The 22,487-nt window shown below is 43.2% G+C and overlaps 2 protein-coding genes across 16 annotated transcripts in view; one reads left to right on the top strand and one right to left on the bottom strand.

Annotated features, from left to right (window-relative positions):
* Window positions 1-9,282, top strand: part of CLIP4 (CAP-Gly domain containing linker protein family member 4) — a 32,112-nt gene extending 22,830 nt beyond the window's left edge. For 5 of the 13 annotated variants that reach the window (XM_074578931.1, XM_074578933.1, XM_074578934.1 and 2 more), the window contains 6 exons: window positions 2,192-2,332; window positions 2,765-2,896; window positions 5,063-5,186; window positions 5,968-6,032; window positions 6,686-6,758; window positions 7,348-9,282. In XM_074578931.1, coding sequence (XP_074435032.1) covers window positions 2,192-2,332; window positions 2,765-2,896; window positions 5,063-5,186; window positions 5,968-6,032; window positions 6,686-6,758; window positions 7,348-7,669 — 857 coding nt within the window. In that variant the 3' untranslated portion in view covers window positions 7,670-9,282. The remainder of the gene's footprint in view (window positions 1-2,191; window positions 2,333-2,764; window positions 2,897-5,062; window positions 5,187-5,967; window positions 6,033-6,685; window positions 6,759-7,347) is intronic. The other 8 variants (XM_074578935.1, XM_074578940.1, XM_074578936.1 and 5 more) reach the window with 3 other exon arrangements.
* Window positions 9,283-11,652: 2,370 nt separating this feature from the next.
* Window positions 11,653-22,487, bottom strand: part of ALK (ALK receptor tyrosine kinase) — a 328,498-nt gene continuing 317,663 nt past the window's right edge. For all 3 annotated transcript variants that reach the window (XM_074578928.1, XM_074578927.1, XM_074578929.1), the window contains 6 exons: window positions 22,274-22,366; window positions 20,443-20,544; window positions 19,106-19,240; window positions 18,437-18,527; window positions 15,025-17,103; window positions 11,653-12,568 (listed from right to left, as the gene is read on the bottom strand). In XM_074578928.1, coding sequence (XP_074435029.1) covers window positions 16,399-17,103; window positions 18,437-18,527; window positions 19,106-19,240; window positions 20,443-20,544; window positions 22,274-22,366 — 1,126 coding nt within the window. In that variant the 3' untranslated portion in view covers window positions 11,653-12,568; window positions 15,025-16,398. The remainder of the gene's footprint in view (window positions 12,569-15,024; window positions 17,104-18,436; window positions 18,528-19,105; window positions 19,241-20,442; window positions 20,545-22,273; window positions 22,367-22,487) is intronic.

Raw genomic sequence — 22,487 nt, forward strand, 5'->3', positions numbered from 1 at the left:
CTGTAAGTGATGTGGAGTGAAGCCTCATTTTGGGATCTGGTGGTTTAGAAGATACTGCCATAAGTCAGGTGCAGAACCTTTAGGAAAATCCAACATCCAACTTGGAAAGTAGCTGTTGGTGGTTCTTTGTCAAACAGGAAAGATATTTCAGCTTGGGGTTTTCCTGGAGTTTGTGCTGATGAGGCTGACAATTTCTTTCCTTTTTTTTTTTAAATTTTTTTTTTTTGGGGCACTAGGGATAGAGAGTCTCTTCATGAAATATGCAGATAATGCCTGGCAGAGAGCTGACTGGCTTAATATTAATAAAAACCCAAATCTATCACCCTGAATAACCCATGACATATTGGAAAAAAGGTTTCTGCAGGGGGGAGATGGAGAGGAGTAAAATTTATGTAGCAAGGCTGAAACAATCAACTGTATAAATACACCCTGGAAATGACATGCTGGTAATAGTTTTGTAGAAAACGAGATGGCAGTATTGAGTACTACAAGGTAAACGTGAGTTATCTGTGTCGTGCTGTTGCGAAAGGGGAAGCATTCCAGAATGCATAAAAAGGAGCGTGAGCTGTTGCACACGAAGTGACTTGGGTGCTTTACTTGGCACATTTCAAAAAAGATGTGGATCAACTGGAAAGAATTCAGAGAAGACACCACAATAACTGGAGGTATAAAACATAACTTAGGATAAAAGACTGATGGAATTTGTGATTGTGTGATTAAAAGGCTAAAGATTAAAGGAATAAACCAGGAAGCTTTCAAATACAAAGAACAGTACAACCCATTCTGCACGTGTAACAAGAGTAAGAAATCTTGAGCAAAAACTGTTGTAATTTAGGTTTTATATTAGGGGGAAAAACCCCTGTAAGAGTACAGATAATTATGTGGTGAAATATATTGCTGAGGAAGTCCCGAGATTGCCCTGATGGGAGGTTTTTAAGAACAGGTCAAACACTCACCTGACAAATTGTTGTTTTGCCTGGTGGAGGAGGAAAGGATTATAGGACCTGCTGGAGTCCCTTCTGCTCTTCCTTCTCCCACCTGAGGATTTCCCACAAAATTAAGCATTTAATGACCGGTTTAGTTTATTTTAGTTTCATTATTGCTGCATCAGCAGTTTTTGTTGTGTTCATGTAGAAGTGGTAGGTGGTCTGACCTCCAGTAAATCCATCGCTGGATTGACTTCTAAATATGGATGTGTAGTATGCACTCAGAAACACACACATATATTTATACCTTGGACTTGGAGTTGAATTTTGCCTGTTTAGTCACCATTTATTTAGTAATTTGCACGTTCTTCATTGTAGCATAGCTGCAGCCGGTATCTCAGAGTCTTTAGATTTCTGTCCCTTAAACTTTTGCTTTGACCCGCTGCATTTGTCTTTCTGCAGTTCTTTACTGTTTTGCCAAATTGGAGGATTAAATTATATCGAACATGCTAACCCTGTGTCAATATAGAGGTGCTTTGCAAAAACTAAGGAATTAAGCCTCTCAGAATTCTGGAAAGTTAGATAAGCAATATTATCTTAATTATTCACATTGAGAAACTGAGGCATAGACATGTCTTGCTGTACCCTGCCTCATTTTGGGCAGAAGAGAGTAGGAAAGGGGAGAACTGGGGAGAGCCTTAAAAAGGAAGGAGGAAAGCTGAACATAAGTCTTACCAGACAGTTTAGACATCAGGGTTTGCAAATGGAGATAAAAGTGATTTATTTCCCATTCTTATTTTATAGTACAGATTTTAATATTAATACAGTATGTAATGGAACATAGTAGGCTTTGATCCAGACAATAATTCACTCACATATCACCTTTCTTCCACTTCTCATCAAATCCTTTAATAGGCTGGATGCTGGAAGCGTGGTGGTATGATCTCTTATTACTAAGGCTTCCATATTTTAATAAATATGCTTGGGACCGTTTAGAAGAACTTTTATAGAGTAACAAAGAAGAAGCTTTTGGAGACCTCTTCCAGCACTCAACTATCACCGTATTCCCGGGGCAGGGTCGGATGCATTCCTGACAGGTGTTCGGGTAAATGCTGCTTAACCACCTCCAATTCTGTCTCTTTACTTTGTATTCTGCCCACTGTGGAGTACAGATAACTTCCTTCTTACAGAAGCTTTCCCTTCTGCTTAATCTGTCCTTTTCTGAATATGATCTCTGAAGGACTATTTCCATTTATGTCTTTTAGGTTTTCCTGGGTACAGCAGCTCTTCCTCTTCTACTGCCTCCTTGGAAGGCAAACAGAATTACTCCAAGAAGCGGAACTCAACTAGCAGCAATAAAAAGGCAGTGACTCGAGTGTCTTCAGCGCCATCTAAAATTAGTGCCGGTATGGTCTGTTTTATTGAGGTGTGCTTTCACAGATGGGAGTTTACTGCCGTATTGAGTTACTTACGTAGAATGACTTGTGCTGTTTCAGAATCTGAGATAGTTCAAGAAAGACGCTTGGGAAGTAGTTTAACTGTAAATTTATGTTTGGCAGCTTTTTAAAAGCTTTTCAGAAGGTCTTCAAGAGGAAAAGTGTTCTTGCAGTTGGTCACTGTAGCTTCCAACTGCAGAGAAGAAGCTGTAGTCCACAGTTTTCATGCTGAAGGAAAGCAATTCTTTGTCTAAGCAAAATTTACAGTGTGTTGCCATATGTTAAAGGTATGCTATGTTAAAGATAGACTATTTGCCAATCAGTTGGCTCACTATCGAAGACTTTCTTAAATTTTAAAGATGCAATGGCACTAATCTTGGATCTTGTTCTTCTGTTGAACAGGGTTGTACAGTTCTCTGGCTACAAGGAAAAATCCTTTTGATGAAGGAGAAATTCAGGTTGGAGACAGAGTACTGGTGGTAGGACAGAGAACGGGCACTGTTAGATTTTGTGGGATGACAAAATTTGCACCAGGTATTTGCAATACTCTTTGTGTATGTTGTAGAATCAAATGGAATAGCTTACATGTGAGCACCTGAACATTAAGAGAACTCTATCTTTTTCTTCACTCCCTCCAAAAAAAATAATCTAAATTTACTGGTTTGTTTCAAAGTTCTTTCTCTCTCCTATGTTTCATTGAATATTTTTTACTTCAATGCAACTGTCAGGAAAAGATAATGGTTTAAAATGTGACTTATACTTGTCCGCTAACACAGATTAATTAAGAGAAATATTTTAATGTTGAAATTGTAGGTATTGTTACAAAGCTTTCTGAAAAACCTCAGTTTAGTCTCCAAAGTGCTCTATGGCTTATTGAGATAATGTGCCTTCAGTCCTTTTTTAATAAGCCTTTCTGACACCGCGCATCTCTTGCAATACTGGTACTCTTATCATGTCATATATACCTGTCTCATTCTTATCTTCTTGGTATCTATAAGAGGGTAATTCTGAACATTTAAATCTTAACTAACAAACTTCTAGGTCACAGGACAGATGAAAAGTTACAAGCATCTCAAAAAGCCCTAAACTCTACCACCATTTTCTCATCCTTTTCCCTTTCAGCTCCTCCCTTCCTTCTCCTTGCTAAAAAAGCACATTGGGTGTTTTCAAATGGAAGCAAGTTGTTCTAAGTTATGGAAACTAATTTCTGAATACCCATTCTTTGTAACCGAATTCTATGTTCTTTATGTCCTTACCTATAATGTTCTTATTGCAAGAGTAATGCAAAAACAGTTGGTAAGTATTGGTGTACCCAGTTTAAGTGAGGGCCATTTAATTGACAGGCAGTAAGCGGCAGTACTCTGCCTTGACACTTGGTGGCATCAATATTTAAAAAAAATGTTAGAATGACAGAATGCGAGATTGTGGTACAAGTCATACACTTTTTTCATTCTTGCATCTTTCCCCAATTTCCTTGTAGGCAGTCCTTGCTTAAGATACTCAATTAACTGGTATTGTACACTTTTTAATGTGATCGCTCTTACCTTCATGTTGTTGCTTACAAAGTAAACAATGAGAACGGGACAGGTTTTCCAAATACACTATAACAAGTGTAAAGTCAGAAAGCTGTTAGACAGTGTAAGTCTCCCCCCCACCCCTCGCCAAATTAAGGAACGAACTTTTTGGAGAAGAACACCATATTGTAAGAAGTGAGCACAGAAAGATGACAAATCTTCACCATTTGCAAAAACAGTAATTCACAGAAAATGTAACAAATGCATTTTTAAGTATTTCCATTTTAATATGTATCAAAGCTCTGGAAGGTACCCAAACTTTATTTATTTTGCTGCAATGCAGCTCTTTATTTAATCCTAAATACAGGAAGGGGAGAACTTCTGACGTCCTGAGCCCTTCTAATTCATAAGCTGTCATTCCTGAGTTTCTTGAGCTGATAATTACAATTACCGTTTTATCCAGTGCCTTAGTACCAAGTGACTTGAATTACATTTTGAATCTTTTGGGGATGGATAGCATAAGGACTGCTAATGGAGTATGAAATTTAGCACCTTTACATAATTAGCTCACATTTATCACAGGTTAGGAATGATCAAGCTTATTAACATCTTGATGCCTACTCAGTGTTCTGTAGGAGATGAATTGCCAGCCAGGTCTGATTCTCACACCTTCTCCTCTCAATATCATACAACCAGCCTTGCAATTTGTATTAATTATAACTTGCTAGATGGAGAGAAGGAAAGAATTAATATCAAAACTTTAATTTTACTGTTGATGATCTCAGATGAGGCATAAACCATGTGGTCAGAGGACTAAAGTGGGAAGCTTGAACCACCACTGCTCCTTCTTCCTTATTGTCAGCCAATGTTAGATTCAGTAGCCTCCCCTTTGGCTTTAGTATATATATGAAAGGTTTTACCTTTTCTATATTGATTAAAATGTCAATAATTTTCTCGAAAGCATATATGAATGCTGAGGTAATTCTCTTTAGATTTATTATGATATACATTTTTGCATAGTTACATAGATAATAAATATATATCTGTAATAAAATATCTAGACAGTTTCTAACTAGAAACATTTTGCTTGACGTGGGTGAATGCCGACTGCACCAACTGTCTAGGTGAAGAAAAAGCCTGTGGTGCTTTGTTCAAAATACCATGATTTTACTGTTTTGAAACATAGGATTCTGGTGTGGAATTGAATTGGACAAGCCTCACGGGAAGAATGATGGTTCCGTGGGAGGTGTTCAGTACTTCAGTTGTCTTCCTAGATACGGTATATTTGCACCACCATCTCGTGTACAGAGGTAAGCACTGAAGCTGTGTTAACGTTTGTGTTGCCAAACGCTTCCTTTAATACATTTCCAGTGGGAAACAAAGTTTTGCAGCAGCTATGGAAGAAATAAATGTTTTCTTCTGCTAATGGAAGTTTATAGCCTCCATTAAAAAGCTGGTGGGCTTTAGATCAGCTTTTTGAAAGCAGAGAATAAATTGGAAATGCAGCTTCCCCTGTTTCTCTTGCAGCCACTTCAAGTATTTTCATTCCAGGGTCTCTGTTTCTGATACAGTCTGTGTTCATTAAACCTTACTTTCATGACCTGATGCGCTGAGCTAAATTCGGTTATAAAAGGAGGTTGCCCTTGGACATGACTGGAAATACTGTTCTCATTCCAGATAACTGCACAGAGGAACCAAAGCATCCACCACTTTGTTTGTAGGCTCTTTGTTAGGTTTCAGGAAGAACATCCGAGGAGCAGCGTGCTCTTTCCTCCTGTATTTGTATCTAGTTACTCTGCCAGACATGGTCTTGCTTTTCTTTTCCTGAATATCCTAGCTCAGGCAAACTGTTAAAGAACTTGCCTCAAAATTACACACGCTGAGTAAAAGGCAAGTAACTCAGCTAAAGGAGTTTGCTCTGGGCACCTCTTCCATACCAGCCTGATGACAACTGAAACATTAGAGTCTTTTGGGGATGGATGGGGAAGGGAAAGAACTGGAACTGAATCAACATTTGACAAGGTGGCCTCCAGCAGTAGGTTTTTCAGAGTTGAGTTGAAATGACTTCTTTGTTGTGTTATTGCTTTGCAGACTAACAGGTTCTCTGGATTCTCTCACAGAGACATCGTCGAGTAAAATACATCACACTTTTCCAGGTAGGAGCAGAAGACACTGTGATTTGGCTGAGGTGGCCTATAGCCTACTGCAGGTGACCAGTCTACAACCAGATCCTATTGCACAATAGATTTTCAAGGAACAAAAGTACCAGCCAATAGCCTGGCTGGTCCTTTCCTAAAAATGTAGTCTGCAGAAGGAACTGTTAACCCTATACTGGCAGAAATAATTCTGTCAGAGTTTTAAGGTTGTAGACACTCTTCCCGTAGTACTGCATTGCATTCTAATCAGAGTTAACCATAAATTGAACCTGCTCCTTAATCTAAACTGAGATTGATGAAGGATCAGCATGGGGGTGGCCATATGAAATTACTGAAACTTTAGTGACATACTTGTAGTTGTTATTTTTCTTTTTCCTTACCTAGGCTTTTTGCAAAAAGGCTTTGTCAAATTACCCTTGTCTGGTTTATTTAATTTGGTTTCTGTCCTCGCTGAAAAAGTGAACATGTTATGGACACTAATTTTCATAAGAAGTTTCATCATATAATTTTTCAAATTTGAGGGGAGAATGTGTAACAAATGCAGTATAAAAGAAAACACAAAGAATATGAGTTCATAAAGTGGTGGGGGTTGTTTTATTTTTGTTTTTTTTTTTTAAAGAAGTCCTGCACAGCTTATTAACCTTTCCACTTAGGTTTTAGACGCAGTCTAAGCACCACTTCTGCATCTTCACAAAAGGAGATAAACAGAAGAAACTCCTTTGTTAGGTGAGTGTCTTGAGTTTAAAATGTTTGGGTGAGCTGGCCGTTAGCTTTGCTGTTTCTTGTTTTAAAGAAAGTCTTGTATTATGCACGTGGAATATCTAGATCTTTACATGCTCATTTTTTTTCATTCCAAAATAGTAGACTATTTTTCCATGGGTATCCAGGAGTACAGTCCTGGAATTCATGTGGGATTTAAAATTGTTTTCCAGTCGTTCATCACTGCATATTCTCCAATTCTTGCATTTTCACGCAGCTGGGTGAAGTTCAGAGGGTCTTGTTGAAGGACTTCACTTTGTCCTGGTGATCTTGATTGATGCTTACACATTAAAAGTTGTTTGGGCTAAACTCTTTAAGCCCCAAATAAAATGTCTTGTACTACTGAATTTACCTACGGCAAATATTGTAGATCAGGTGAAAAGAAATTGATTTTCCAAGTATTTCAGCCTGCCATGTGTACCAGCCTGTATGCTATTACATGTTTTGCTGGTGACGTGAGTTTTTTTCCCCATGCACTTCATTGAATTACAGATTTGGCCTGCATGATTTATAGAAAAAATACTTTATTTCCTCCCCCCGCTTTTTTTCTAACTAGATCCAAGAGCTCTGTGTTACGGCGCAGCTGGAGCAATACCACTACAGCCAACACCGAGGGACCAGTGAAGCTGCACGAAGGCTCTCAGGTTCTTCTGACCAGCTCCAATGAAATGGGGACAATCAGGTACATTGGTCCTACAGACTTTGCGCCGGGGATATGGCTCGGACTTGAACTCAGAAGCGCCAAGGGAAAGAATGATGGCGCTGTGGGGGAGAAGCGCTATTTCACCTGCAAGCCGAACCACGGGGTCTTAGTTCGACCGAGCAGAGTAACCTATCGCGGGATTAACGGGGCAAAACTTGTAGATGATATTTGCTGAGCCAAAATGTGCTCATACCATAGGAAATAAGTATTTTAAAAGCACACAAGAACCCCATCTGGAAGGCAAACTTATTTTTAAATTATTAAATCTGCATTTGCATTTTACATATATATATATGTATGTGAATATATAATATATATTTTAATATATATATATAAAAAAATACATAGAAATAAAAAAAGTTCAGTTGCATTAAGTAGTAAAACCACTATTCTGTTTCTCTTACTGAAACAGCCCCTGCCTGGGAAGGTTATTGCAAAAGCATTTTGGGTTTGAGATGCTGTATTATTTGAATAACGTTCCAGTTAGAGAATGCGAGTATCTCCAACAGTCTCTAAAGTTGCTTTGTGATTCATGCAGTATTTAAACGATTTTCCTCCACGCAGTACCGAACGGATAATGCTTTGCGCATTGCCGGCTTTTGACAGAGGAGGTGGTTAATGAGTGACATTAGTCTGGTTACCAGGCACTTTGTCAATTCCAATACCAGCTGCTAGCAATAAGAAAGCAAAAAAAAAAAAAGATTAAAAAAAAAAAATCCCCTTTTCAAACAGTTGTGAAGTATTTTTACATTTTATCATTCAGATCCCTCCTCTTCTTTCCCCCTCCTGTTCTTCCCTCCAGAACGCAAAAGGGCTGATAAATATAAGGATTTGCGGTTATCCTAGCGAACAGCAGCAATTAAATAAAAAGCCTTTAAAAAAGCACAAATATGCTGCATGTCAGTCTATATAGTAGAAAGCACTTTTTATTGTATGCAGTTGTATAAGAAGCACTCTTCAAAATAATGCACTTTGCACTCTCCCGGAGAGCTTTCCCTCATTTTTAAAGACTTTCTTTTGTTTGGTGTGCTGCAGGCTATGAGTATAACAGTTTTTAAATGCAAATAAACCCAGAGTGGAACTATATGTAATAGCCTCATCATATATTAAGTCTGTATAAATACAGCATGGCAATTCCTGCCAGCGGTATGGATTATATGCAGGGTTTTCAACCAAGCTATTAACATTATTTGATTTGTCTGTGATACGTGTTTCTTTTTGTTTCCTTTGGAACAGTTTCCAGTATAAATTTCTTGGAAGAGTCTTATGATAAATCAAGGATAGTTTCAGGTACAGCATTGTTAACCCACCTTGATGTGACATTATTTGCATATCAGCCTTTTAAAACAGATAATATTTTGTTCGTGTTTTAAACATGTAATGTATTTTAATTGCTTAGCATCTGTAAACATTATCTTATCAGGATGGATGGTTTTGTGTTCTAGAACAGTCATTTTCTTCTTAAATGATCTGCTTGCTCTTACCTACTTGAAGAAGTGACACTTTAAATTCCATCATAATATCCTATTTTTAGACAGAATTCTGCTGCTGTTACCTTCTTTTAAATATTGCTGTAGCTATTTTTCCTGAGCTGTATTTAAAATAATCCATATTGTATTCTAACTTATGGGAATTTTTAATTGAATAGAAAAGCTGTAAATTTTGAATGTAAAAAAAAATATTAATGCTTTATATTTGAAGATGCAGGTATTCAGTGATGTACTGAACTTTACTTTGTCCAATATCTGTTTCTTGTTGGTATTAGTAAAATGAAACCCTGGTGACTAATACGGCAAGAAGAATTTTCATTAGGTCATTTCAGAATGTACATCCTCTCATTTCTGTTCTTACGTACGAATCAGGCAAACAGGATACAGCATGGAACAGCAACTGTAGAATATAAACCAGAAGTTTCTATAGCTGGAGCTCTTCAGGAGGTATGTAGAGGAATTAGGGTGTGGGTAAGGCGGCACGCTCAGGCAGTTTGTTATACTCACGCCATTTCTGTGTGGCCTGTCTTGCACAGATGAAGGAATATATGGGAATAACCTCTTTCCAAGGGTTTGCTCATTCACTGGTAACTCCTTTTTTTTCCGAGGGTGTCAGGCTGCACCTTCCACAGCTCTGTTGCTACACCCAGCTCAGCTGGAAGTGGGGTCTCGGTGGCCTGGGCGGGCAAGGACTGCAGGACTTCATCAAATCCTGCCTGATGGGTAGGGAAGAGATGAGGGCATAGATGGTATCTGAGCGGTGGCGTAGTGTGCTGTCCCTTCAATTTCAGGTTTGGCTAGCTGCACGTTTCTCCTGAAAGCTCTGGCTAAAATCAGCTAGAGCACTGCACGTTAGAGGAGCAAGTCAGGGCTGTTACCAGTATGGAGCTGTTTTGGTAGCACTGAGAATCTTTCACAAGGAAGTAAGAAGCACTGTAAATTTATGTGGCCTGAAACAGAAATAAATCAGTCCCTCCATTCCAGAAAGGATTACTGATGGCTGTCTTCATGTTGGTGATGGGAAGGGATTTGTGCTTCCCTAAATCCAAGGTAAGTTGCCATAATCCTTTCCTCCAGCTCTTGCAGGAGGACGCTTTGTGTCACAAAAAAATTTCTGAAAATAACTGGCAGTGAAGTTTGAAATTATTAGCTGTGCTGAGGTCTTTACCATCACAGCTCCAGACTGCTTAGAAAGAAGACAAATGATCCTCAAAGTCCCTATAAACTGTATAAATAAAATACCTCTTTTGTAAATAAATAAACAGATGGTCCCCAGGAATTCTGTGCTGCCTGTGCAGACTTCGAGGCTTGTCCTTGTTCCACAGCATGTCTCTGGGGTCAGTTTCAGAAAATGAACTTCTTCAGTGCTCTCAGCAATGAAATCTTTCAAACTTTGTTGGATGCTGGCTGGAAAGGAGAGGTCACAGGTGTGACAGGAGCAGGAGAACTTTCTTGATATGTCCCAGGATGGGGAATTCATTTCTAGTGAGGTCAGTCCACTTGGATTCAGTGATGGTTTTGCAGATGTTGACAGTAACGGTTTACTGGGCAGGGAGCCTGTGTTTTTGAAGTGTTGCTATCCAGCAAGATCTGAGGCACAAGGATCCAAAATTGGCACTGCTGATTTGCAAAACATAGCCTGGTTTCTCTGACAAGCGAGCTCTGTTACCTGTGAGGGTGTTGCACAGGTGGCAAGTCCAGCATTTACTTCATGGCTTTTACAGAGGTTAAATTTTGCAGAAGCCTCGCTAAACACCAGGTGGAAACTGAAGCCGTGTCCATGAAAGCCACACAGTACCCACCTGCACCCTTTCTTCTGCCCTGCTGCAGACAGACAACTCTGGGAAAAAAAATGGAAATTAGAGCAAAGACTGCCAGCCAGTGCCGGTTCCAGACTGGTATGGTGGTGGCTGTGTGGTGCCGAGCTGTACTCCCAGGAGAGCACAGGAGAGCTCCCTCCTCACTTAACAGAGGGAGGAACCAAAGCGTGGGGGAAATGGAGGGGGAAGAGCTGCCTGCCAGATATCTGCTCATGAAAAAAGTCTTGCTAACTAAATCACAGCACTATGCTGCAGGAGAATGAGCATGTGGATAAGTGAAAGAGAAGAAGGTTTATAGATAAGTCAGTCCTAATTTCAAGGACCATTTCTTGAGAAAGCGCCTACCTACAGCATAGGAGTGCTATGGGGAGGGGAAAAAGTGAGCATTTCAGAGCAGGAGCTACCTCTTTCTATGTTTGTCATTCCACTGCATTAAAATACAGCTTATAATTAGACCTACTCAAAGCCCATGTCCAGACTCAAAGAAAAATCCTGTCTCAGGACATAAACATTTAGGAATGAAAACACCCAAATGCTCTTCTCAACCATATACTTTCTTCTCTTTTTATAGGGGCTGGTTTCTTGTAGGTAAAAGCCAGCCTTGGTTGTTTGTAATAGAAGGAACAGCCCCTTTCTCTGTGAGAAACTTGGAGGTGTGACACTTGCAACGCAAACAATTCTTAAACACAGGGCGGCCACCCAGAAAGGTGGCTGTCTCAGTTGACCTCCGTGCACCTTAATATTTCTGTACCTGTACCAAGTAAAAGCTGATGCCCAGAGACCTCCCTTGGTTACTGCAGAAGTGATCTGACGGGGATACAATCATTACACAGCTCAACACAGAGAAAGCCAGCTACAGTCATTTTATTTGTCTTCATGCCTTGTGGTTCACTACACTTGTTACAATACAAAGACACTATTCAATACAAAATACTCAATGACCATATATTAGTATTTTTCTTCATAGTATCCCTGAAGTGCACAGGCCCTTCCTTTATAAACAATGTTGCATAAACTGCTGTACATGAGACAGACACTCCTATAATGTAGCTTTTGTTACTAAAAGAAGCCAGATGCAGACAATTTGGACATTTTCCTGTGATGGGTTTAACTTTGGGACAGACAAAGGGTGATGTCTTTGCTGCTGTGAAAGGCTGTTTTATGCTATTCCTATGTCAAGGTTCTCATCACCCAGAAGACAGGCCCAGTAACAGGAGCAGACGTGCACAGTTAAATCCTTTGTAGCCTATTTCAGACCTCGTACATCACGCAGGGTGTGCGCCACCCCGCTCTCGCGCCGAGCCCGCGTCCTTTTGTGAGCACAGGGGGAGGGAAGCCAGAGGACCTGCGGTACCTACACCCTTGTGAAAGGCTGACTCTGCCCTCGTGCACTCAGCCAGGGGTACCTCTTCCTCCCCTGGTTACAGCAGAGCCCCTCTCCCGCCACCACTCCTTCCGCTGCTCCTCGAGGAACCAGAACCACCCCAAACTTTTTGCCTCGCTTCATTTCCAGGCACGTGATGGAAAATGAGGGTCAGTAGTAGCCAAAAGGAAGATGAAGGGACAACTGGAAAGGTAGATAAACAGACATCCCAACCTAGTTTACCTTCAGCAGCGTACAGAATCAGAAAGCTGCCTAAAAGCTATAGGAAAGAGGTAACATCCATATGGACATAAGCCATTTTCGGAGTATGAGAGTGGTAGCAGAGGATTTTCCCAGTCGTACTTTACATCCTGTAGATCATACTGCGTCCCGCTTTTCCACTGCAGAGCGAGGAAGACACATAAGACCAGAATGAAAACATTGCCAATGAAGACGATTAACAGTCTTAAAAACAAGTTCCTTAAAAAAATTTACATTGTCTGAATAAACTATATTTTTAAAAAAATAAGTCATTGACAAAAATGGGTAAGAAGGTTAAAATAACTTGATTTTTTTTTTTTCTCATACAACACTAAGCCTAGCGTGGAGGGATTTAATAAGGGAATCTGGGATTTACACATGCCAGGGTGCTTTGGCCTGGTGCGCTCATGGTGACTTGCCCCTTCTGTTCCCTGCAGCTCTGAGAACTGAACAGGCAAATCTTTCTAGACACAGAAATTAAAAATTCCTAGTTCATGACCGGGCAAAATGCTCTTGCTGTTGGTGTTGAGCTATAGGAAATGTGCTAGAATGAAACCGCTAGAAACTGGAACAGAAGACACATGAACACTTCCAGATGTTGAAAGAGAAATGCTAAAATAAATGCAATGAAGTACCTTCTTGTGCAGAATTTAAGCCACAGTCTCCTTACAACTGTGTGTAGCGCGTTACTCAGCTCTTTACACACAGTCTGTGACCTCTGAGCTGCAGTCTGTGAGCTTTACCCCAGCACAACGCCAGGTTTCCCTTGTTTCCCTCTGTCCTGCTTGGCTGGCCCCTGGGAAAGCCCTTCAGAAGCCTCTTTCCTACCTCACTGACCGAACTGCTGCTAGTGGCTTTTCCAGCCAGGGCAAACCCGTAGCTCTCACACGCTCCCTCGTTAAATGGTACAGCATTTCTGGCTGCCCTTCAGCTAATTTGAGATGGTGCAATAATTGATAGCACCTGAGTGTGAATTGTTGCTTTAGTGACAGAGGAAACGGGTATCATCAAGGACAGCTTTCTTCACATCATCCCAGCGATACAAATAAAATCTTGCAGAGTCACTGAAATCGTGGCGAGGCTTTGGCAACAGGGCAGACGCTTAAAGTTAAGAAATGCAATTGCAGAATGACCAGGAAACTGCCTTCGATGCACCCTGCGCGCGAGTAGCAGAGCAGCCTTTGGTGCAGGCAATTAATTCATGGAAATCATTTGTCATTGATGGTATTACTTGTTTTCTAAGAAAAAGGACAGGCCAGTGCTCCAACCCTTGTTTCTGAGTGGCAAGATTCAGTTACAAAACAATTTTTGCAAACTGGCGTACTGTGCTTGGACAGCACGCAGGGCTGCCAAATTAAATGTTTGCTGTGGCAAAGCTCGAAGATGTTATGTTTTTTACATTAAAAATAAGCCCAAACTAGATTCCTGAATTCATCTGAATTCCAGGCGGGGGTGTGGGTGGTGTTTAAAAAAACACAGAGCCCAACAAGCACACAAAAAAACCCCAACAAAGCATTTTATGCTGGAGACACTGGAAGGAAGCTCACTTAAAACCAACTGCTAATGCGGAACAATATTTCAATGCACCGTACCCCTCAGACTGGAGGATTTCAGTAGTAATTCACCATTTCCCCTGACCACAGTTACCTCCTCACGTATTCCATAGGTAAGAAGCAGTAACGCGTTTAGCTCCTTCATTTTTTACAACTCCCATTCTGTAAGAGTATTTCAGTTGAAATTCTAATAAAAGAACCGCGCAGCCCAAGCCGCAGAGCAGCGATCGCGCTGTCACCATGGCGGGGGAAAGCCTGCCTTTCCCCCTTCGCCCCCACAAACTTATAATCATCTCTTGGGCTCGTGCTTTTAAAGCTTCTTTAGAAATGCTGCCTTTAACGTCATAACCTGGCAGCTCATCTGCAGCCCTTCTGAAAACGAGAAAGCTGGAATATTTAAATGAAAATTGCTATTATATGTGAACAATATACTGGTATAAGAAATTGTTCTGATGGTGCTTACCTCCTGAATTAATCAGCTTTCCCGAGACTCTAGAAAACTACCCCATTGAGGTTACTGAGCTAGAAAGAGAGAGACCAGTGTGACACTAACACAGTCCTAAGCTAGACGGAATCCCTCCCCGGTGGCTATTTCGTGATGAGAGCTGTGAGCCTCATAACCTTGCAGATCACAACTATTCTCTTAGTTCAAGCTGAAGAAGCTCGCGTGCAGCAGCAGAACTCCCGAAGTGTAACCCTCGTTATTCACACCAAGCCCAGGCAGCAGCAGTGCGATGGATCGCCAGCAGGCGAACACGAAATTTGGAGCAGCCCCTGCCTCAAGCTTCCCACCACAAGAACACAGCCCCCTTAACCAACCGCCACGCACAATTTTGTCTTTATCTAAAAAAGTTTTTTAGTTCTGTGTATCAGAGATATCAGAGAGGCAGGTCAGGAGACCACCCTACCTCCCCCCTCTTATGTTTTCTTTACAAGGGCGGTGGCCCAAACCAAGCCCTCCGATTTCAATCGGCACACCTCGAAGGTGAGGAGTACGTATCTGCGGATTCTGGTTTGTTCCCTTATGAAGACAGGAAGCTTACCTCAGTGCTCAGGTCCAGGGCCAGATTCGGAGTCACTTCACTGAAACGAAGAGTCTCAGACTGAAGAACACCTTCACGTTCCTTTGCTGATGCTCCAGTACACCCATTTCTATGGAAATAGGCACCCCTTCTTTGGATAGCTTTCATGCTAAAACAGCTCCTTGCAACCCTAAGTTGAAGTTACTAATGCACATCTTTACACACGAATTATTTCCTACATCTATGTTTTGACAATACACTTAACTGGAATATTTTTCATGCACAAGGTGTACAAAATGAGTCAATGCAGTGTTTGTCTTTAAACCACTATCATACACGTATTTTGTTAAAGGAACAAGGGCTCTAAACCCTTCAAATACAGACAGTATCTGGCATCCGGACTGTGGCACGATGTAGTCTTCCGCCTTTATGTTGTAGTTTGTTCAGGGTATGTCAAAGGCTACTGCAAACCTCTGAGGTATGGAGGTGGCTGTCCGTATGCAGGGCATGGTGACAGTTTCTTTCATGACCGTAGTCCTTTAAAACTTCACCTCGGTTCCACTTGACACGCACAAGTTCCGCATGAAGAACATTCCTACTTTTGTAGGACAGGAGGAATTTTAAAGGGCTTTACTCAGTTTTAGTGCTTAAGCGCAGGAAAAAGAAAACAAAAGAACCCCCCCCCAGCCAAACAACTGCTCCCCACCCCAGAATGCCTCATAGCACCGACACCCATCCTCCACGCTTCCTCTCCTCTCTCTCTCAAGTGACGCAGTAGGACCAGCGTCTTTCTATTGCCCTGCCAACACCCCCATAACCGCCGTGCATTCAAGGACTTTCGAAGACTGGACTGTAGCTGGAACGCAACTTGGGAATGTGCCATTGCGGCACCATTTAGCGCTGTTGTGTCCTTTTCTGGTTTGGATAGAGGATGCTCTCCCCAAACCCACTACAACCTCTGCCAGCTGCAGGAGATCTCCAGGTGTTCCACAGCAACCACAGGTTTGGCACAGAAAACCCCAGACATGAAACACTCAAGGCAGTGAGCCGCGGCTTTACACTTAAGCAGAGAATGCACAACTGAGAAAAGCTCACGGGAAGGGCATGACAACAACCATGCGTATGAGTTGATGCAACAGCAGCTGGGCCTCGCAGTTAACATCTGTTTCTTGTATCCTCCCTCCCCCTTGTTTCTTTCACTGTATTGGGGCTCCGGTGATTTGAAGCCTCTCGGGTTAGTTGAAATTACAGCTTCGAGGGTGGCACTTTTGGAGCAAGTTGGCACAAAATGGAAGGTAATGCTGTCAGATCCCTTGCTCGTGGTGTATTGGGTAACAGGACGTCTCTTCAAGGCTCAGGAGCCACACGGGGGAAAGTCAAGAGGGCAGAGGGCTCTCACGGCCCCTGCTGGGTTATGTGGCTCTTGTTTCTAAGGACGGGGTCCTCGTAACTGCCAGCGCAAGGTGGCGTGGAGGCTTCCAAGGGTAAGCCCTGCTGTTGGTATCCATAGTTGACATTCCCGCAGGGGAAGTGGCGGAGCCTAAAGAGAGGCACTTCTTTAACACTTGCTGTTAGGGAAGATGGCTCTAATAGCAGGGAGGAGCCTGGCAGCCTGCCAGTCACAATGTTGGGCCCCACAGTACAGTTTCCTTCCTGTCCCAAATTCTCCCTCTCGGGCATCTCCTTCTCCAGCAGAGAACTGTTTTTGCTGGTCTGCTTCTCCGCAAACCAGGAACCGTAGGTTGGATTCCAGAGGTTGGTGGGCTTGTTTCTGGAGCCCCGGCTTTTGTGGAGCTCAGAAGGGGGGTTGGACTGGGCATAAGCCATGTTGATATGTCCCCCTGCCGAGGCTGACTGCGCTTTCCCTGGCACTGGTGGTTCCAAGGCTCCCGCTTTCCCTAGAGGTTTTCCAGCAGTGATGGCTGACGGCAGAGGTGGTGGAGATGGCAGAGTTTGCTTGTCGTCCTTTCTGTCTTGGTGTGTGGAGACCAAGAGAGGAGGAATTCCTTCTGGATCGTCAGGGCGCATCGCTACCTTCTCCTCCTCCTCGGCTGACGGGCCGTATTCTACTGGCAAAGCAGTGTTGATGACATCTGGATCCTGCCGGAGGGAGCAATGAGAATTTCTCAAAGTCTGCTACCATCATGCATACTTGGACTTGATTAAAAACCCGACACATCTGACAGCTGTCACGCTATGATCGCAGAGCATTATTACCACTACCCAGAGCCCACACATTCCAGGAATAAAGGATGCTGACAAAATGCAGTTAGCCGTGAGATGCAATGGGATACCCTTAAAATGGAACTCTTTAAAAAAAAAAAGCAACCTAAAACTCACCACAGAACAGCAGAGGCACAAAAACAATGAAAACCATTTTTTATGTCCAGACAAATTTCCTGTGGGAATGTTGTTTTGGAATCTATATCATCTCGAAGTTCATAACATTCTCAGATAATATTGAGAAAGTTTCAGCCATGAAAGTATTGCTTCCACACAACAAGGGAGGAGTGGGAATGCAGAGAGAAGGCAATACTGGCAGACCCCTTGAAGCCTGACTCCACAGGGACTGTGGTTCTGAGCTATTTAAGCAGTTTTGAAAATTAAACTTAGAGAAAATGTGGTGATCTGGGCAACCTTTAATTATTGCTAGATGCCACGGCAAGCTATAGATAGCAGAAAACAATCCCAGGATCCAAACACACATGAAAAACAGACCAAGGCTCCTGAAGAGCAAGGGAAAGCACACCGAGTGAGGCAAATAACTGCGTGAGGCCACACAAAAAGACTGTGCCGACGCAGGCAGCAAAACGCTTTCCAAACTAGTCTACTCCTTATAAGCTAAAAATGGTGGTAAGAGATAAATAAATCAGATTTTGGCCTAGAAAGCCAGCCACATCCTTTCCCTGCTGCCTAGTGTTAGAATCCCTCTCCGTTAGCATGGCTGTCTCCACCTGCCTTCTCCAGCACAGTCAGATTCAGAAAATTGCCAACTGCTGCGGAAGCCACATGCAAAGGCTGCTCTGAGCCAGGACCATTTCTGCGCGGTGCTGACCGTGTCTTATGGGTGAACACTGGGACAGAGTGGCTGACATGAAGCATGTGAAGTGCGCACGGGTGTTGGCCTGTCTTAGCTCTTTTTTTTGTTGGAACCTGTGCCTTAATAAGCAGAAGCAGAGCTACAGGTCTGCTATTTGTAAAGCTGCGTAAGCTTGTGTAAGCCTGTGCCTTTCAGCAGTGAAAGACAAGAAGGATCAACCACCCGATGAGGTAAATATCCCAACCACCGGTCCCAGGCTGACACCAGTTTCCCCGGGCTGCTGACTGCAGTAATGCAGTGCTGCCTTCTCCTCTCGTGTTCTGGCTTGCCTAGACTGCTCCTCAAGAAGAACCGTCTCCACCCATCTCATTCCAGACAAATGAACAGGGATACCTGAGTGCAGTACTCAATCCTCTCCAGGATTATGGCAAAATTTGGCCGGTCTTCAGGCTGGTGCTGCCAACACTGGGTCATAATGCGGTAACTGAAAGAGCAGAACGGGAGATGCTCGTAAATAGCAGATCCCATTAGTATAAAACAGCTAGTCACTGCACCTTAGAAACCATAAGCACGCATCACCAATATGACTTCTAATATATAAGAGTGCTCTGCCTTCCCCGGAGTCAGACAACTGATGTAACAGCAACCACTGGAACGTGGCCACCAGTGGGGTGAAATCCACAGAACATCAGAGAAATAACTCACCCACCCGAAATCCCTTGGACAGTTCACTAAAGGTAGGCAGGGCTACAGATAATGGAGTCCAGTTTTCTCTACCTGTGAAGAGTCTTATGCGCTTGTAGTTTCACAGCTAACCTAAGACACAGAAATATTGCACCATCTTTGACCAAACAAGCAGTGGCCAGTACTTCTCAAAAGGGCCTCGATTTATTCTCCAAAATATACAGAAATATTAAATAGTGGAGAACTCACTGGCACTCAAGTCCAATAAGGCAGATCAGCCACAATAAGATCAATCTTAAAGTCATTAACTTTTGATAGAGAACAGCATTTGAAACAGAAAATCATTTGCATGAATATATCAAAGTTAAAATCTCATACACAGGTCCAGGGCAGTTTTTAGGTGGATCCATCCTTCCTCCATTGGTGACAAACTCCAGGACCTCCTGGTTACTTTTGCTAGGGTAGGGCATGTATCCCAAAGAGAATATCTCCCACAGCAACACGCCAAAGGACCTGAATACAGAAGCGAAGGAAAACAAAGTGAAGGGTACAGGAATGACCATGACGGAGGGGCAATGCCCTCAGGTGCAGTACTGTCAGCATTGCTCTTTGCAGTCTGTGCTCAGGCAGCCTGTGGAAATCACAGGGTTTCCTGCTGCAGGATTCAGACATAAATAAGCTGCACAGTTGTAACGGTGGACTTTCAATCGTTTAATGAATACTAGTAGTTGACTGTTAATTGAGTGAAGTCGATGGTGTAGGTAGGTAAATATGGCTGCTTTGCCCTTGTACTCGGGACCGCTCAACTAGATGTTACAAACGTGAAAGTCAGGTTCTGCTTTTCTGAGACATCAGCCACAGCTGGAGACAGGACTGAGTTGAGCAGTGGCCTGATCACTTAGGACAAGCTTTTCCTCTTGAATAAACTACCCAGCATGAAATAACATGCCAGCGAATCCCCGGGTGCTCTGAGCCCCATAGCCCCCACCTGTAGCTCAAGAGTACAATAAAAACATTCCCTAGCTAACACCACAGGCCTAGGCCTGTGTGGTGTGGCCTGCAAAGCCCTGGGAACAATGGCTGGGACAGGACCCCTCCCAAGCATTCATCTGGTCAGCTGCTTGGAAATCACGATCTTGTTGAGTAAAATTGCAACGAGCTATGTGCAGCAATGGCAAACTCTTCCGCTCGGTGCCGAGACAGGCAGCAGCTCAGCCATATGAGAGCATGTACCTCCCCCGCTCCGCTCAGGAGCTGTGTCCTGACCACCAGCCCTTTCCCCTCCACACGCGTCCCCGAGCTCTTGCCTCCTGCTCACACAATTTTCCTCCCCCTCCCCTGGCCACCAGCAAGTCAAGAGCTTACAGTGCTACTGCAGGCCAGGAGAAAGAGGAAAGCCAGAATACATGTCACCCTTCTCCCTCACCGGCAGGATGGATCCTGCCTGCTGTCTCCTGCACTGGAATTAACGCCTTCCTCCCTGCAGCAGCAAAGCAGCACCTGCCCCAACCTCCCTTCCCTTCCACCTCACCCGCTTTTGCACAGGTCTGATCTTTCTTGCCTCCTCCAAGATTACTGGCTCTGAAAGACCCAGCTTGTCTTTTTAGTAAAGGAGAAATGAACAAGAACATGTGTTTTTTATGAAATATTCACACTTTACAAAAGGGGTTACAACACAGACAGACAGACCGGATAGAGAAGGAAAGGAAGCGCACCATGTGTCTGTTTTTGATGTAAATATCCCTTCCATGAAAGCTTCAGGAGGCATCCATTTGACAGGCAACATTGCACACCCACCCTTCCGATAGTAGCTGGCTCTGCAAAGAACAAACAAAACAAAGAGTCAGCCAAGAATTCAGAAAATGCCATTAATTCGGGAATTTTATAATTACAAATTTAAAAATTATGAGCCATATGAAAGACTAATTTAGGTGAAACAGCATGGCAGAGAAAATGCTGAAGAGACCTGTTCCTTCTCACAAAAATAGTGGAAATGGGCAGACCATGGAAGGACTGCTCTAATCTCCCTTGCTTTAGGCCTGATCCGGTGAACCCAAGTTATCCTCATCTGTGTCTGTCCTCCTAGCAAATCGCTCACGCAGTAAACTGCTGCTGGCAGAGCCATCCTCCTGCACTTCTCAGCCACAACAAGATCTCCACCCTCACCTCACACATGGTCACCTTGAGCACCCCCACCAAAAATACACAAAGGCTGTTCCATATTTACCCAGTATAAAGCACTGCAAATGAAATCCAAACCCCTTTATAAGAACGAGGAGCTTGATGAGGAGGATGCTTGGCCATCAGAGCTGGGGCAGTAGTACAAAAACCACCTCCCGTGCTCCTGAGACAGGAATTACATCAGCCCTTTAGTGTCATCAACATTTAAAATAAAACGTACAAGCCCCAAATCCTGTGCTGGCGGCTGCAGGAGGCTGCTCATGAAGCTGGTATCACTGCTTAGAACAGCCTGAGCATCCTAAGGATATTCCTGGACACAGAAACATGTGTGAACTTCAAAGGCACCTTTGAAAACTCGGCACCAAAGCATTCATCTTGGCAGTCGGTTCTGCTGATTGTGTGAGCGTGACAGATGCTACTTTGTCCCAGCAGAGTCCCATCTGACAGTGGGGCGGAGTAGGGGCTCTTTGTGAAGGGAGAGAGAGGAGGGGGGAAAAACCAGCAGCTCTGATACACTTGGGTTTTTGAAGGTAGCACTCTGCATCACCTCAGGCTGTGATACTGTCAGATCTCAAGCTAAGCAGAGCCACGCCTGGCTTAGTAATTGCACAGGAGAATCCCCAAGCAGGCAAAAAAGAAGGCAAGGCACTGGAATAAACAGTGCAGGTGACTGAGTACAAGGCATTCCTTCCTCTGAGTCAGAGGCAAATCAATTCCTCAGCGCAGCAGGACATGGTGCTGCACTTCTGGAGGTGCTATCTGGAAGCTGAGATATCAAACTGCAGCCCTGACTGCTTGTGGTCATTAAAGATTTCCTGGCACTTTTTGCAAGAGCAGAGTAGTTAACCCTGCGTCCTGGCTGAATTCCAGTTTGGGTGATTACATTTTCCTGACCTTCCTCTGCACCTCCCTCCTTTATCTGCAGTAAATTGAGGAGATTTACTGATGACACGAAACCAAAGGAGCAGGGGTAGTATCGAGGAGAGAGATTAAACTCAGAATGATTTAGGACCACAAAACAAAAGGGCACATCAATGCCATTCAGCGTGGAGAAAGTAAAGACAAGAAACTGAGGACAGAGTACAAGAGGGAGGAAAAATGCCTTCCACAACCATCAGACTTCATTACCCAGAAGAAAGCTGTCAGAGTGGGAAAAGTCTCCAGAGCACAGTTAAACTACAGGTGAGGGCGAACACCAAAAACCCCCCCCACATTAGCTGGGATTCATCAGGGTGGGATATCTCCACTCTCGCCTTGCTAGGGTTATGCAGAGCAGCACATGAGCCTGCCCTCCTGAGCAAACACTGCTCCTCTCTCATTTTAGCGAGCTCCCACTTATGGATACTCTGGGCTTAGCTCTGCTACCTGTATATATCCCGGGCCATTCCAAAGTCTCCGATTTTAGCCACTCTCCCAGGCCCTCGACAGGTAAGGAGGCAGTTCCTGGCAGCAATATCCCTACAAGGAAAGGGAAGAAAAGCAACAGAAAGAGAAGAACCACTTAATCATTCGACAACTTTGCAAGCCAAAAAGAAAATAACAAACAGTACCTACTTTCCTGAGCTGCAGAGAGCCCACA

The sequence above is a fragment of the Larus michahellis genome, chromosome 3 (genome assembly GCF_964199755.1).
Source record: "Larus michahellis chromosome 3, bLarMic1.1, whole genome shotgun sequence".
NCBI lineage: Eukaryota > Metazoa > Chordata > Aves > Charadriiformes > Laridae > Larus > Larus michahellis.